This window comes from Acipenser ruthenus, chromosome 24, assembly GCF_902713425.1.
Source record: "Acipenser ruthenus chromosome 24, fAciRut3.2 maternal haplotype, whole genome shotgun sequence".
Taxonomy (NCBI): Eukaryota; Metazoa; Chordata; class Actinopteri; order Acipenseriformes; family Acipenseridae; genus Acipenser; species Acipenser ruthenus.
The window spans coordinates 23,179,445-23,197,573 of NC_081212.1; the positions used below are offsets into that span (position 1 = coordinate 23,179,445).

At 40.3% G+C, this 18,129-nt stretch overlaps 1 protein-coding gene across 1 annotated transcript in view; it reads right to left on the reverse strand.

Annotated features, from left to right (window-relative positions):
* The window catches only part of LOC117963203 (disintegrin and metalloproteinase domain-containing protein 10), a 65,588-nt gene that overhangs the window by 36,391 nt on the left and 11,068 nt on the right, over positions 1–18,129 (reverse strand). The window contains exon 2 of the mRNA XM_058998774.1: positions 11,358–11,508. Within this exon, the coding sequence (XP_058854757.1) occupies positions 11,358–11,508 (151 nt within the window). The remainder of the gene's footprint in view (positions 1–11,357; positions 11,509–18,129) is intronic.

Here is an 18,129-nt window from a genome sequence, read left to right on the forward strand (position 1 = left end):
CTTTGAACCCTCCTATTATGTTCAGAATTTAGGTGCATCTGTTATATATCTAGGTCATATTGAACCGATGCAATTTCCAACTAATTTAAAACGGCCTTAAATTGATTAAATGTTTTTATTTGCAAAGGTTGTACTCTTATGCTCTTTTAGTCCAGGAGCTGTGATAAAACTTATTTGACTGCCAACCTGGGAGCTCCTTATTTTGGAAAGTCTTTACCAGGGAGATGCAGTTGCAATACTGACAGAGAAAATTAGACTCTGCCTTGTAGATATATATATTCTTAGTTTTTTTGGTTTATAAATATCTCATTTAAGCTAATTGGAAACTAGAGTCCGGTCAAACAGACCCGAAACCTAATAGGAGGGTTAAATAATTCTACAGCTATAAAATACGCAAGGCTTAAGACATCCCTATTCTCCAAGATTATGAGCAGCTTAATTGTAAATGTGGAATTACATTTCTGGGTCTGATCAGCGCACTCTGTAATGCCAACTTCTAATACAAAATTAATGTTGTGGAAAAGGCTGATTTCATTAGCAGATTTTTTTTAAAGCTCAGAGTGAAGTTTTCCTTAAGATATCACATGCTGTATCGTGGTGCACTTTTAATCTCCCCTTCTTTAGGGAGGGAGACTTTGTACAGCGAGAAAAACATGGGGTTCTTATCAGTAAAGCTCAAAATTAATAAATCAAAATTACTGTGCCATCAGCAAACATTAACTTCATGAAAGTCACGCCCCTGTTTTATGCTTTGATTCACTTTGAATGTGACCTACTGTAACTTCCTGTGTCATGATTCCCACAAAGATTAGCAGATTTTATTTCTTAGGGGTGCGTGCGTGTCGGGGCATTTGAAATGCTCAATTCAGGTTTCCTCCCAGCTGTTACCCACATACTGTAGGGATCAGGAAAAGTAAAGAGCAACAGCCAACCTCCAGTACTCCTATGAAATCAGTCTCCAGCTACCGATTCTAAGCAGCAGGTCTTACCAAGCTACTGGCTCATCTTAGAAAAATCTATGCTTGGAAACAAACATTTAACCAGCAGGGGTCACTAAGCACGATACAATGAACTACCCCCAGTCTATTTCCTTCTCTAACCAGCAGGAGAGCAAAGGCCAGTGTAGCATTGCCTTTGGGCCCCCAGCCAAGAATCGGCAAAACAGAATTCGAAAAACTTGTGCATGACCCTGCACTCCATGGTGCTTTTGCAAGGCAAGCCACTGGGGACACCCACATTAAACAGAAAGCCGTGTGCTTAATCTTCCACAAGGTGTTTCGCTGAAGGTTAAGAAAAGGTTTAAAAAAAATTCAGCATGAATACACTTGTAACGAAGTAGCCTCCTTCACCTGACCCCTGCTTTTTACATCGGACCTAGCTGATGCAAGATGCTCCAACAGCTGGCTGGGTCCCACATGCGATACTCTTGAGCTCAGCAAAAGCAATACAGCCCTGTCTTAACTGGCAAGGGTGCCAGGAGTGGCTCGTCCAGAAAGCCTATGGAACCAAAACATTTGGAAATGTGTCACTTCAATAGCAGGCATCTCAGAAAAGACTAGCATAGCTCCAGCTAGGCAGTCATTAGGCACGTTTACACTACCATTTCAGATCCGGATCAAATGCATCGGTAGTATTTGATCCAGTGTAAACGCTTGTCGATCGGATCAAATGTACCTCTCTGGGAGATGGTACAGATGGTTGATCCTGCCAGTGTAAACGCTCGACTGGCTCAAGTTCTGCCATCCTTTGTTTTGAAGGCGGGCGCCAGACTGAAACATTCCCTCCAGCGCATCAGAGGAGCAGGTAACAGAATACTGAAATTCTTGAGGACAGGAGTAGAAAACTGTAGTACTTCCTCTTCCTTGTTGCATCCTTCAGCGGGATGACGTACAACGTAATAATGTGAAGCTCGGCCTTACGCTGCAAGTGCGCATGCGCAACACCACTGATCGTGATCAAAATGTACCGATGCATCTGATCCGGATCAGAAATGGCAGTGTAAACACGCCTAGTGTAGATTCATTACTCATTCTCTCATATTATTATTATTTATTTCTTAGCAGACGCCCATATCCAGGGCGACTTACAATTGTTACAAGATATTACATTATACAGATATCACATTATTTTACATACAATTACCCATTCATACAGTTGGGTTTTTTACTGGAGCAATCTAGGTAAAGTACCTTGCTCAAGGGTACAACAGCAGTGCCCCCACCGGGGATTGAACCCATGACCCTCCGGTCAAGAGTCCAGAGCCCTAACCACTACTCCACACTGCTGCCCATATTACACAAGCGCAACAGTACCGTCCGTCCACAAAACAAAAAGGAGTGCGAATTGAAATCTTGGGTTTGGATGACAAATGTGTTGATATTGAAGTCACATAGGAAAGGCTTCAATGCAGTTTGAATGATTTCAGCTTGTGTTTCATTTCCAAGGGAGCCCTAGGTGACAACACACACAAGTTACAGTGCCAACTAAATCCATAACATTAGGACTGAACTACAAAGCACTGCCTCACCATCTAACCATTTTACTCTATTACTGGGGTTATGGAAAAGACAGAATCCACTACGTTATAATATCATAGTATCATTTAAAAAGCTCATCCAGATACTGCAGTTCTGCTCTGTGCCAAAACATCGAGCAAGCCAATGTAACAATCTGCAATTTGTATGTGGTCAATGGAGGAATTTCAAATTAGCCCACAACATTTTTCCAAACCCACCAATACAAAAGTACAGCACCAGCTATAAGAAGTTGCAGTTGCCTTTGCAGCCAGTTACATGACAGGCTGCTGACTGAAGATGTCTAAAGTCATTTGAAAAGGTTAAGCAAGGTTAGGCTTCAACTGCCTAACTCCTACATTAGCTGCTTCCAAAACCAGATTATATAAAACAGCGAGCCGAAATCTGTGTCTTGTAATTATGAAACAAAGACGAAAACAAACCGAGGCAACTGCGGATATCCTAGCAGAACATAAGTCCCAGCACTCAGAAATTCTACAGTGGTTTATTGAGAGAATACAATAAACATGCCAAACGGCATTAAAATATACAGAAACTGTATTCAACACAGTGGCACAGTGCAAGTGAAAGTTACTCTGTCCCTACAGTTCAAACCTATAAATAAAAGCATTCAGTGTTGAGATACTGGAGTTCAATTGGAGTTTTCAAATTATATTCTAAGTTTTTGAATGAATTACTGTATCTGCTAAAGCCTCACAGAATTCAATTCAAGGTCATGTATTCCACCTCATTGGCCCATTCACATTTTTGCCTTGGCACAGCTTAGAATTTCTGTGGCTTTTCAGTCTGGGATAATTAATATCTACATAGAGACAGAGACCAGCGAGTGCCTTCTCCATCCTGCACTGTACTGCAAGACCAGGTTGTTGCTTTTATAATATAATCCAGGAGAGGTGGTAATTCTTCCTCAGCTGATCAGGGACTAAGGCAGTTATTAATAACTTCAAAAGTTTCCAAATGGAAAGGCGAAAGACACCTGAGCAGTGATGTCAGCGGGCCACAGATTTACAGCTTCCTCTTGTAATTCCTCATTATAAGTAGATGGCACTTTGTCAGGTAGGATGTCATTTAATGGATTTCAGGCACGGGGTTGAGAAGGCAGGTTCTACCTGTGGTCAATAGCAGGGTCTGGTAAATACAGTACACAGCAACTTGACTTCAAGGGAGGTGGGGCGAAGGGGGAAAAATTAATGATAATCACCAATTGGTATTATCCGTTACCGTGGTATTAATTGGTTGTCAGTACAAGCAAGCATTAACCTGGTATTACTGTAAAATGAGATTTAACAAAAAGCCTGTTTTTATATCCGTTTGTATTTTTTCTTTTTTATGTGCTTATGAAAAACAATGCATATTTGAATATGACATTTACCCCACTGTAGCTCTTGGGTGACAGAAAAAAAAAAAAAACACTATTACAATTACAGTACTTGAAGACTTGGGCAGACCAACATTTTTCGGGAAAAAATTTCAGTTTTAATAGCTAGTGGAAGCTACTGTGCAAGAAACGCCCGATCCATTAAATTGTTACACTAGACTCTGTCAATCGAACACTTTTGAAATCTTAATAAAATCTTCCCAATAAAAGCTCATCCTAACACTCTTCCTCGCTCATTCTGTACGTGTCGTTGGTAGGTATTTAGGCTAACCTCACTGTATCTTGGAGTTGCAAATTCACATGTGTAAATGCACTTGCACTATACCTAGGCACTACATGCAGACCACAAACAGTTAAATAGGGTGTGCTTCAGAAAGCCACACAGTTCTTTGTGAGATTACCTGTAGTTACATCTCAGATGACCTTCTGCATGCAGTCCAGCTGGCTGCCCTAATTCAATACTTTAATCCTGATCGTGGCAGATAAATGCGATACACATGGATACCCGTGTGCTGGACACATGAATAGCAGTTGGTATTTCTCCTTCAGAGTTTCATTAGAGGTTTATTAAACTGGATGTTCACATCTTTATAAAACTAACCACAACCACAGAGTAGCATATTAAGTTTACCCACTCCTGCTACAGTATGAGGTTATAACAATACTGAATCTCAGAGTCACAGGATATTCATTTTACTTAGAATTGCCTGTAGCTGGTCTTGAGCTAAATTTACAAATGGCGGAGGACTACTATCCAATGGCACAGCCTCTTGACTTCTCTATTCCAGAACGACATGTAGCCTAATGCAGCTAGAATCATAATTTCAATTTCTTTCATACGTGCTACTGTAAGTTAGATTGGATAAGAGCAGCACAAAAATAATGGATTGGCACTGCTTGACTGTCTGATTTGTCAAAAAAAAAAAAAAAAAGTTTGATGACAATTTGACACTTCAAAAATCGACGTCTGTCACATTTGAATTGATTTATTTATGCTGTGAAGGACACAAACTGATCTATTTATGTAGAGATATTGACTTATGATGCAATGACACCAGAAGAAACCAGGAGAGAAGGATTTGAATTGGTAATTATTAACCCTTCAGATCCCCCAAGATGCAAAAACTGTCATTTCTGTAGACTGTATAGGTTTACCTTTTAAAAACTTTTCCATATATTTCAAGGCACTTTGGTTACTGTACGTAGGAGATTAGATTAAGAGAAATATAAAAAGGTTTGTAAAGTTTACACAGTGAAGGTTGTATTAGTTAAAACAACCAGGAAGATGAATATTAAATATAAAAATCGCTCTATTAAATTTACCATTAACTGAACATTCTTCAGTGCTTAAACATTTAATTTCTTAAGCCGTCACCCACATGGGTAATTAAATAAAATTGGAAGTGAAACAGGCAATGCCCTTCCGATTAAAAAAAAAAGATGGAATGGACAGCATGTAAAGGTTATAAAATAAAACATTTGTAAATGAGAAGCCATGTTACAGTGTGTATGAATCCAGGTGTGAGCTAGTCAGATTGAACGTGCGAGTGTACACGCACATACATTTCAGCAAGCATGTGATTCATGGACTCCTAACAATTCAGTTAGCAGGAAATTGCACCCACACTAGGGTGGCTATAGTGTGAAGCCCCATGGTATAGCAGTTCAACATTTAGCAAGGTTCTGTAAAACTGCCAGGGACGCAAATGGAAACGCACCTGACCCAACAGATGAACCGATAATAGTTTTCCCTGAAGAGGCGCACAGTAGAAAACATATGCAGCTTCCTCCTCAACAGACTGGCTTAGCTGTGTGTGCGCGCAGAGAAGGCCGAGTGGGTGTGATCGCAGTGGCAGTGCCAGTCAGTCGAATTTCCCTTCCCCAAACACCACACAGTCAGTCACTGTGGTTACATGAGATCGAGCATTCGGAAAACTGAAATCAGAAAATTGGTGTTCTGAGAACGACACTTCTGTGTTTACCTGACTTTGAACAGATACTCCAAATTACAATTCTGATCAAATCAACTGTGCACATGAATTACATTTTTTTGGAAAACGTAGCGCATTTGCGCAGACGCAGTAGTAAGTAGGATGGGAACAGACAGGGTTCGGTTTAGTCTGCAGTGAAACTAAGGCATGAATGATTAGGTATTGTAGACAATTTCTTTCATTAACCATGTGTTTAATGAAAAGACAAGGCAAGACTGGTTACAAGGAAGCAACATGTATTGCTTCAGTTTGCCAACAATCGTATAGGGTAGCATTAGGAGGTATAGTGATTTGCATCCCCAGCCACCCCAGAGCACTGAAAGCTGGCATGTGGAGGCACATGCAGACTGCAGCATACGCCTGTGAGTGTTAATTGCATTAACTGCTCAATATGGCCATCATTCATCATGAAGAGGGCTCCCATCCTTGGGATATCATTCAAATTGCAGAATGCAGGAGTTCCACAGGGTCATTCAACACCTGCACCAGCAGCAGGGAGCAGGAGCAGGGACAAGAATACAATACAAAAAATTACTGAAACCGAGGAGGACTTCACAATGAATTGCACTGGTCAAATGCAGGATATGGGGAAGAGAAGACTGTTTTGCACCACAGAGCTATTGTAGCTTTTGGTCCCTTGATTCCAGCTGATTCAGCAGTGTACCCCCACCTCACCTGAACCCTGGAAGCAACTACACTGCTGACCAGGCTGAGAGCCCTTGCCACCAACCTGCTCATCACCACTGAGAAAGAAAACCTAAGAAGGTGGTTATCTGTCAGTACAACTGGACTACCAAGGAAATACCAGCTGTGAGCATTTTCCAAGAAAGCCATTCAGACAGGATGCAGTCTCATGTCACACTCGATCAGTGTTAACATTAGTGTCAAATTTAATAAAAGCATTTGTAAAGGCTCCAGAGTGGTGCATCCAGTAAAGGAGGCTGGAGATCGCAGGTTTGAATCCAGGCTATGTCATTGCCGACCGTGACCGGGAGTTCCTAGGGGGCGGCACACAATTGGCCAAGCGCCACCCAGATAGGGAGGGATTAGGTCGGCAGGGCAATCCATGATTCACCATGCATAGGGCTGACAGGGCGCTTGAGGGTCTGCAGTGGAGCCATTCAGATCTGTGTTGTCCTCCGGCACTATAGGTCTGGAGGCTTCACTGTGGATCCGCAGTGCGAAAAATGACGGAGTGGCTGGAACACATTTCGGAGGACGCGTGTTTCAGCCTCCGTTTCCTAGCAGAGGCTGAGAGCCTGTTTCCCCAAGTCGGCGGGGGGTTGCAGTGGTGAACCAGGATAAAAGTAATAAGTGGCATTCCAAATTGGGGAGAAAACTGGGGTAAAAACCATTGGCGACAACTAAATAAATAAATAAAATACATACATACATACATACATACATACATAAATAAAATAAAATAAATAGGCATTTGTTATGTTCTTACTATATAACCACTTTTTAAAAATGTATTTGTTTATTACTGCTCAGATGTATTATTAGTGCTGAGCGGATTCACTTCTGCATCACAGGCAATTGCTGCTGCACTTCGAGAAGCGAGCTAGCTCTGGGGGAAATGTTATTTTTAGGACCATGCTGCCGTTCAGGGAGTAAAATAGAGAGTGAGCCAGGAGCAGTATAACTGGTCTGTGGTAATGTGCATGTCAGCAGTGACAGACTGATTGAAGGAAAATGACATGATACAACAAAGCAGAAAGAAATACAAAACAGACATGACACTGCATTACAAGGTTTGCCATCATGTTTACTTGTATGGTAAAACTGTGCAGGGGTGGAAATAAAGACTTATTTCCATTCCAGGTTTTAATACACACTTCATTGGCCATAGTGTTTATGTAACACGCTCAGGTGTGTCCTATTAAACTCCTGGTAAAACCAGGAATGGATCAAACTGCTATGCAATGAGTCTTATGTTCCATCCCAGTAGTGCATCGTAGGATTTACATTGAAAATCGTATTCATATTTATAAACTGACATTTACCGATAGAATTTCAAACAGCAGTTTTGAAATATGAAGCACAGTACGGGCTTGGTTTTGTTTATTTCAGATTTTTATGGACGATTCCACACTCACAGTAAGTACCTTGCATCTATTGCATGATGATCTAACCTGCTCTTTGACACAGATGATTCATCAGCATCACTAAATTTAACACCACATCCACACTGGAGCGCGTTTCCAAGCTGGAGAGCAGCAGTACAGTACGTTTATATCATGAGACCCTCAGTCTGCCCTGACTGCAGAGATACAGCTTGTTAAACTGCAGCTGCACATCAGGAGTGAGATTTCTACCATTTGAGCTCGAGGGGAAAATTTAAAAATCCTTTGTGCCATCTGCTATTCATCATTCTCTGCTACTTCCAGACTGTCTGTGCACTGAATCTAGATTACAGAACTGTGCATGCAATACAGATTGCAACAATTGCATTGCTCCAGTTTAAAATGTCTGCTTTATTTGCACCGCGAAGCACCTAGGGAAATGGCACATTACAGCATTTACCACATTTCAAAACACAGGCCTGTCTTTAAAGATAAGCACATTTCACAATAGCTCAGACAGGAACTGTGTTAACGACAGATGTTTTGCTAAACTGGATGGCCACGAGAAGTGGAGAAGTGGTGTCAGTCAAAACACAGCCATGGTCACCTCCTCCAGGCTGAATTTATCTGCACTCCACCAGGCTCCCTCCCTTAACCCAATGAACCAGAGAACATTCCCAACACCTGTGTGAAACATTTCTGTTACTGCCACAATCGAGAAATAAAAACGATATATGTTTGTATTATTCTTTAAAACACAAAGATTACAGTGACTAAATGACCTCTTTCATCACACCAGACTTGTAAAGTTGAAGAAATGTATTCACTTAACACAGACCAGCAGTAAACAGCACCATCTAAACTGCAGCTATTCAAATTACAATGGTGTAGAAAAAGGAGGAAACTAAGCAGAACCTCTGTTATCCAAACATAATACAGCTATTGTCTGGTTTACTTGAGCGAACATTTTTATCCACCACCCTCTATACAGTGCATTTGGGTGCCTGTCCAGGATTTCGTGCATCCATAATGATATTCATTTCACAGACTCTTTAAACCAAACCTCAAGGTCAAACTCCTGTAACTATTGTACAAATCTGCGATAAAAAAAAAAAAAAAAAACCACAGCAGCTGGAAGTACAATAGAGTAGCAGGAAAGGATCCAGCAATGCCCTTTGTGCTCCCGACTAGAGCACACAATGAGGATCCAGAAACCTATCCTTTCCCATTCATTGCTGTTGCAGAAACTTTAAACGGTTTGCAACGACCACCTTGCAGCCAGAGTTCTGCTTTCCAGCAGTAGATATCGGCTTAGGTCGGCCAGGGTGTCCTCGGCTCACCATGCACCAGCGACCCCTGTGGTCTGGCCGGGCGCCTGCGGGCTCGCCTGTAAGCTGCCCAGAGCTGCGTTGTCCTCCGACGCTGTAGCTCTGAGGTGGCTGCATGGTGGGGCTGCAGTGTGAAAAGAAGCAGTCAGCTGACGGCACATGCTTCGGAGGACAGCATGTGTTTGTCTTTGCCCCTCCCGAGTCAACACAGGGGTGGTAGCGGTGAGCTGAGTTTAAAAATAATTGGCTATTCCCAATTGGGGAGAAAATTATAAACAATTGCCGACTACTAAAATTTAAAAAAAAATGTAATCCTGCATATACGTAAAAAACACATTAACATTTTCTCCAAGAAAAGGATATAGCTAGGCAATTTACTGCGAGTTCAAACACCTTTATATGTTTTTAATCCATTTTACTGAATTTTCCCAGTTTAAAAGCTCTCATTTTCTGGAATCAGATCAATCAGCTTTTTAATAAGCAAATCTCCTGGAAATGTCAGACAAGGAGCAGAACAGATGCCTTTAGAAGAAGCAGCTGGTACATACATTATAAAGGCAGGCTGCAATGAGCGCACTAGTTTCATCACTAGAGATAAGAATTAATTTCATACATATAATAATTCTCAAGAACTCCCAGACAGAAAACCAGCCAAGCCAATTGAACACAAAACTCCTTTGGATCCATTTCCCTAAATATCGTCCAACTCTTAAATGGCTGCCCCTATACTATCATTTGTAGATTCTTATAACAATACTCAACATACTGGGGCACTAGGCTTTAAAAAATTATTTTTTTCCCACCAAAAGTGAAAATTCCAAGCAAAAATTCCACCTTAATGTTACAAAACCTGCACTAGAATTTGCTGCCACAAGCAGATGGCCACTTTGAGTGTGTTTTATTTATTTTTGGATAGTAAATGTGACCCAATAAAAAATCCAACTGCTTTTAAAAAGGGTTGTGGAAGTTGATCTAGCCAACATTCTACCTGCAGTAAAGAACCACCGAAGAACAACTGTACAGACACTTACTGGTACTGTAGGAGTGCCCTTAGATAAGATACTACAGTGACTAACTCTGAACGTAGTTCACACACATTTTATTAGCAAACATAAATACAACAGCACAAAAAGAAATCCATTTCTATCATCTAGAGCAGTGGTACGCTAACTTTTTGTAACGCCCCCTTTTCTAAGCATACATTTTGTTGTGTGGGGGGCCCCCCCCCGCCCCCGGATTAAATGTAAATTGCATATTTTTTCCTAGATTTAACCACAAACGAGTCCATATTTAGCTAAATGCATATGCATACCCAAAATCAACATTTTTTTTTTGTACACTTAGCGAGCGAACATTTTAGCAGACACGTTAAATATAGGTTTCTAACATAAATGTGAATTTAATTTTTATTTTTATTTTTTTCTGGCAAGTCAACATTTAGAAAACATTTGATGTATGTATTTATAACTTGGCGATTCAATATTTACCGAACAGATAAACCTGAAATGTTATTATGTGTTTGTTAACATTTATATATTTAGCTAAATCTGTAATTTATTTATTTTTTTATTTATTTTACACTGGTCACCCCATTTCAGCTCTGTTCATTGCAGTTTGACTGACACTCACCACTTCAAAACATAATTTCTCCGGTTCTACAAGCCATACAGTGATCAACGGCTAATTTGAAAGGCAAGAACATGGACGAATTAGCTGACATTTATGTATTTATTTAATATGTTCTAAAAAAAATTTTTTTTCCATATCTGTCCCTTGTAGTCATAGCACCCCCTTACTGACTCTCCACTCCCCACTCATCTAGAGCTCCATCCTGACTTCACTGTAGGTCTGCAATGGCAAAGAAAGGATTACAGCATGAATTAGGCCTAATAATTAGGTGCCCTAATGTTAGTTATTAATATACAGACAGTTTGCAATACGTCAGAACGGTAATCCTGCATTGTGCATGCAGGGCTACAGGCTCCCCATCTCTGATTTTTTTTCTTCTTGTACCTAAGTTGGAGAGAAAGGTGTACTTGTGATAGAATACAATGACTAACCTGCCATGTGCGTGGAAATCCAGATGCACAAATTGATCGGCAGGGGAAAGCGCTCTTTTGGCACGTTCGTGCGTCCGATGTAATAGATCAGTGTCGTACGACAAGCCTTCATAGTGCTTAATGTATTTATTCAGAGGGTTTCCATACTGTCCTGCAAACATAAAAAAGGAGGAGAGAATTAGCAACAGGAATACACTCCATAGCAACCACAATTGGAAACCAGCAGCCTGACCACAGAATGCAAGATGATACAGTACAGTATACTGCAGATGTATGTTTGGGTAGAGGAAACTGTGTACCCTGGGCTACTCAAGCTTCAGTAACGTCATGCACTGTGTCCTTGCTATGCTTGTAGTAGAACAAAACCAGGGCAGAGAACCAGAGTCAAAACGTGACCTTGGTTCACTGTTTGAGCCTGATTACAACATTGCTAATATCCAGACGAGCCAGCAGGAAAAATTCTCTCTATTGTATAGAAAAACCCAGACAGATTGCCACTCAACACATGTACAGTAAAACACCAGGGAGAGCCCTATTTTAAGCATTTACACAGTGGCAGGAAATAGAGTGAAAAGGCTCAATGTGGCACACATTTTTCCCCAGCCCCACACCGTGCTTCTCACAGGGAGGTGAAATATTAGACGTCAAGCGATAATAAATAAAGTAAAATAAAAAAAGGCAAACTCCAAGGTGTTTTTACAGAGATATGATGTGTGGCAGCAAGAGGGTCATATTATTTATTCCAGTCTTAATCAACAACCCATCCCAACAACAACGGTAGGATACAGACATTTCTTGTTTTCTTTCCTCGGTTTAAAACCTAATTTCTGAAAAGCCCTGTTTGGAAAGGGGCTGGGAAGTACTTTGTTTTCAGGAACCCATCCTCTTCAGATGAGGGAATGTGGTAAAATAAATGTGGCAAACCACACCATATTTCTAATAGGGGTGGAACGATAAACTAAATGTCACCTTTACAATATTTGGCATGCACAATTCAGACAACTGTTAGGCTGAATTCTAAATGTTTAACACTGTGTCAACTATTAGCATCCTAATTTGAATTGACACACTAACAGCCTGTAGTTCAAACCTTCTGGCTGTGAGGGCTGCACCTTAGTAAATACACTTTGCCTTCATAAAACCCTGACTCGAGAGAACTGCATACTGGAAAAAGTTAACTTGACAAACCAGAAAAGCACAGCATTTCCTAATGAAGTGCTTTGATAAAACCTCTGCATTCATTCCAGCACAGAGGTACGAATAAGATGCATACATGACTTGAGTCATTTGAAGTGTGTTCCATTTTGTAGGTATGTGAATTGAAGTCACCACAGCAAGGGATTAACAAGAGAATACAACAGATTACTGCAGATCTCCAGCCAGGGTGTCTGAATGCATCTGAAAACCATGCCAAGCAATGTGGGATCATTCTACCCAGACCCAATGAGACCTGGGATCCAATACGAACAGGGTTTAGCTGTGTCAAGCTGTACCTTGTACTGGAGCAATGCTGATCAGCAAAACAGAACACTGAACGAAAGAAAAAAGCAGCATGTTTTTACAAAGTTGGTACGCATTCAACGCCTTCTTCTAAAGGCACTCGCTTGCCAAAAAAATAAATCACATGCAAGAATGGGAGGCCAAATGTGTCCAGTGAGTGCCATCAGTCTACTGTACACCAGAGTTCACACATTTCAAATGTCTCATTTCCTGGGAAAAAAAAACAGACCGAAAACCACACCTATAAACAATTATGAAACCATCACCAGAATTAATTTTTGTTTCCCGGAATAGCAAACCAACCAGAAATGAGCAACTTCCCCTTCCTTATCATTTCGAGTGTGTGGTAATATGTATGGGGGGCATGGAGATCAATTCAATAACCCCAAGCTTAGGCGCGGTCTGCTCCAATATTGAAATGTAGAGATTGTCATGAATGTTCTGAAAATAACCATTTCAACAACAGTGACGTACATTGCATATATAACTAAGTGTTCTGCCACCAGCCAGTCGCACTTCCTTTAGAGTCCTCCGTTTTTAAAAACAGACTACCTTCCTTGTTTCTTCTTAGCTCTCTGTATTTCTCCTTTTACTTGGTACTGATATTGAAATAGTTTTATTTAGCAAGAAAGAAAATACTGTTGCAACAAAGAAAAAAATGAACGTTTACAGCAAGATGGTTTTAATTTATGCGAGGTGATGCTCATACAATTAGCAGACCGACTCATTTATTTATTTAATTATAAAACTGAGAATGTCTTCTTAATACAGGAGGTATCGTAACTCACTGCAAGTTTGCGATTCTCAAATGCAGAACTCATTTCACATAGACAGTTTCTATTTTACGAAACTATGACAAATCCATCAGGGTTATATTGCAATTTGTTTAGCACACATCCTGTCTCCTCGCTCAGTGCAGATAAATGTACATCATTTCTCGTAACAGACAGCCTGACACACAAATGCTTGTTCAGATGTCAAGTTTTCCTTTACTGAAAGGAGATTCAGCAGCTTAGAGTGTGGTTGATGTTAGGATTTCCACCTCCAGAAGAGCAGCCCATATTTCTTAAAACCTTCAAACCACACATCCCCACATGAAGCTGCAATCTCAGAGTGGCTTTTATATTGAAGGGTGACTGAACACAATTGACAGACCCATTCAAAACAGCAGTACCATGCTGTAGCGGGCTTGTCCCACACACAAGTCTGACTGCAGGTAGATTCATGGGTGGCAGAGGACTAAAGTGTCTCCACTGCGGTTCAGCTGGCTAGCAAAGCTGCTGTTTAAGCTGCCACCATGAATCTACCTGCAATGGCATTGCCCTGGGGAGTTTCTATTACCACACGTATTCCTTCAGTATATATGCTGCCCAGAATAAACAAGTCCATCTACTACGGTATGCATGTCATAATGAATATTCCAGTTAAAAAATGAATGACTACACACACACACACACACACTTATAGGTCATGTTTCTTGCTTGTATTAGTAATACTGTGCAAGAATCAATTCATTAATTCAAATATGTTTACAGCAGAAGGCTTGTGCTTTAATAATCTTAATTGCACTAACTTCGGACTAAAACAGGTTTTTAGTTTTTCCACGCTTTATACACATTACAGCTAACTGGTGTGTGTTTTGATGTCCCAATGGAAGCCTGTCAGACCAGGTCTATTTTTCCTGTTAAATATACCAAGCTGTTGGAAGTGAGCATTTTCAGCATGCTTTTTATACATCTTGTCAAAATGCAAAGACTTGACAGAACTTATTTCTAAACCACACAGACTGTTTTAAGAAAGCAAATGTAAACGTTAATTAGGTTTTTAAAATATAACTTCACCGGTGTAAAAAAAATAAAAATAAAAATACAGGTTCAAGCAATGGGATCGAAGATGCTGATCCTTTTTTAAACCGATTCTCCTTGGTCCTGAACGTCACCGTAGATTAGCAGGACACTAATTCTGGGTCATCCATCAAGCCTCATTTGATATTCAAGCAAAATGTTGCAGAGCCTTTGAACACAGCTCCCTCTGGGAATTCATGCACAGGAATTCTGTAGTACTCTATGATGGAGGTGTGCGGTTCAGAAGTGTTTCAAAACACAGCCTAGACCTGTCAGAATAAATTAAAAGCTTTAAAACTCTGTGCGATTAACATGGTCTTTGTAAACCTCAACTCCCCAGTAAAGATAATATTGGGAGCCAAAGTTTAACTCAGTTACAATAAATAGTCTACCTGAGAACGATCAGGGAGGGAGGAATGTACATTGAAGTTGTATCATTAAAGCGTTTGTCAGTGCTACAGTACCAGACACTATAGTATCATGTGACTGTCCAAACTACAAAACAGAAAACACATGGCTTGTTTCACAGAGCCCCACTGGCACTACTCTTGGGACTACCTTACCTATAGAAATGAATAGAACTAGCCAGATATGAGACACCATGAATAAGGGAAACCACGTGTACAAGTAAAAGTCAGCAGAGATAGTACTACTGTACTTGTAGAGTAGGTCTCTTGATACAATCTCAGTTTAATACAAATGCTTAAAATAGCTTCCAACTTACACACACCGCATGAATACAGTATTCAACCACCTGAGAAACCTTCCATTACGATATATGCAGATAAGAAACTATTGTCAAGGTAAAGCAATTTGCTTGCTGACTGATCTCAAATTGAAAAAAAAAAAAAAACACACCTCTCTCACTCACTAGAGTACTGTACCATTGCATACTGTAGGTAGCAGGTGCTTCCAGAGACTCAAAAGGAAATAGTTCTGAGCATTTCTGTACGATTTCCAATTGCCCTTCTGTAGTTCCACCCTAACAAAAGAAATTACTGTACACTATAAACGCATCATGGAAGTGGTAAAAAGCAGACACTTTGGATCAACTGTTTTTACAAGCTGCACTTTATTCCACACTCACCTGGATTCCACATACTCATCTCCCTGCTTTATGACTGTTCCACATAGCCTCCAAAGGGAGTCTTCAAAAGATACGCAATTATACGGTCAGAGCGCCAGTACAGACAGGCAGTCTTTCATAGATGTCTGGGACGACATTTCGATTTCTAATTGTGCATTCCTGGAAATGTATTCGCTGCAATATGCAGAAATAAAACCTCTTTCATGATTTAAAACTAAACCGCGCAAAATAGCAATCACAAAAACTGTGTGCCAGTTAGTTCCAGTCTCTGTCAGCACTGACGGCAGGTCTTATTGTTCGGAAATGAAACCCCTGTGTTAAGAGGCTCAAATCAGAAGTAGCTACTGCAGGGGGATGAGACTGTGACAGGCTTTTAATTCCTCAATAACTGTGCAGAAAGCAATGCATTTTTCATCCATAGAATCAAAACACCGATTTCTGTCTGAGAAAAGTTGTTCTATTTGAATGACCTACCTGATCGGAGGTTTCTACATGACTTCATAGTAATGCAGTAAACATTACAGATCCACTGTGAGAATTCAAAATCCCAGATCAGCATCACAGTTAGACATGTTCTTTAACCCTGTCAGTTTATGTTAAAATATGTCTTGATGTCATTTTAACTTGGGGCAGATTTCTTAGTTTACAAAAAACACTGCATCGATAACCCAAGTAGGTTATTAAGTGGCATTTCACTAGGTCTGAATTTTAAAAACGAGCTAAACAAAAGGTAATGGTTTAGGAAAGGGACTGTTTTTTCTGCAACAGTCTACTTAATTCAAATGAAAAACAGACGCTAATTTAAAATCCATAAAATGATCGTGCTACGAAGTGTACATTTGGAATGTAATCTCGTCTTTGACCGTTAGCCTAGGGCAAGATTCTGAAAACAAACAAAAAAAAAGTACCTACTCATTAAGGATTACATTAGAAACATAGGGCCGATGTATTCTATAGTGACTAATGTTTCACGCTTGCTTGTGTTCTCATCACGGTATACAGAAAACATATTACACGCAAGAGGATATTTAATAGTGTTAATGTTATTCTTAATATTAATGTATTTATTGTTCAGGTCTAATAGTAAAAAAAAATACCACTTTCCTCACTAAAACAATATATTGCCCTGGAGTGCCATCCCTTTTTATACCACCAGTCTGTATTTTAAGTGTACCTCTAGATTTTCAAAGGATTAAAAAAAAAAAACTCTAGAAACATCAGGGACTGCATCAAAATCTACAGTTAGGCCATATGGTGGCCTTTAAGAAGAGTCTTATGAACAAGCTATAGAGCGTTTCATTATTCATGTTCCCTCAGCTTGATACAAGGGCTAACATTATAAGCAGACAGTATCACTGCCTCCAACTGTATGGGATAGGGGGTTTGCCAAATGCAAGGCATTATTTGACAGTACATGTGGGTGGATACAGTTCAGGGGAAGTTCTTTCCAGCTGATCCAGATATTTTGCTGTCAGACTCCACTGCGAAAGAAAGTGTACTCTAGCAGGCCCAGACTGTGAAGACCCCCCCAGCTATGCTACGCCTGTGTGTGTTCCTATCCGAATAAGGGGACTGTACAAGACAGCTGCCCTGCAATCCCACGTATCACAAAATTCCTGCTTAACAAACATGGAATCCTAGTATAGCCTAAAAGTTAGAAGGTTGAGTGAGATTTGAATTGAATCTGCTGTTCGTAGAAAAACTATTAGAACAACAAGTGTGGTATACTTAACCGCATCCCTGATGGGATGGAAATGACTCATGTTTGCTGGCTATGACTAGGATAAACTAATGAACTATGCAGGACACAGATATTTAGACCCAGGAAAATGTCTAAAGTTTCATGGAGACAAATATGTTCTATGACTGGAGAGTGAATCAGGTCCAAGAGAGCAGACTGGCTCTGGACTCCAAGACTGTCAAAGTGAAGAATGACAAGTACCGAGATCACAAACTCTCGCCTGCAGTCTGTGAATCTGGGTAAACATTACAGGGCCAAAGCCTTTGATGGAACCTACAAACAATGCAAACATGTGTAAGTGTGTGTTCTTTATTGCAATCAGAAGCTGTAGACTAAAAATGGTGGGTTCCACCACACCCCCCAGGCCAGATGTTTTGTCCAGTTACAATAAACCACTTGCCGATACTTTGAATTGCTGCTCAGTTTTGTATTGGCATTGGCAAGAGGCGAAAAAACATTATTCAGCTTCTGGAGTTCTTTAATACTAATATTCTGTGATTCCAGTCACTAGGGAGGGGGTGGTGAACAATAACAGAATCCAATTTAATCTTTTTTTAGGGAGAACTTCAATTCCCCCAAGAGGATATTTTGAAAGTTAAA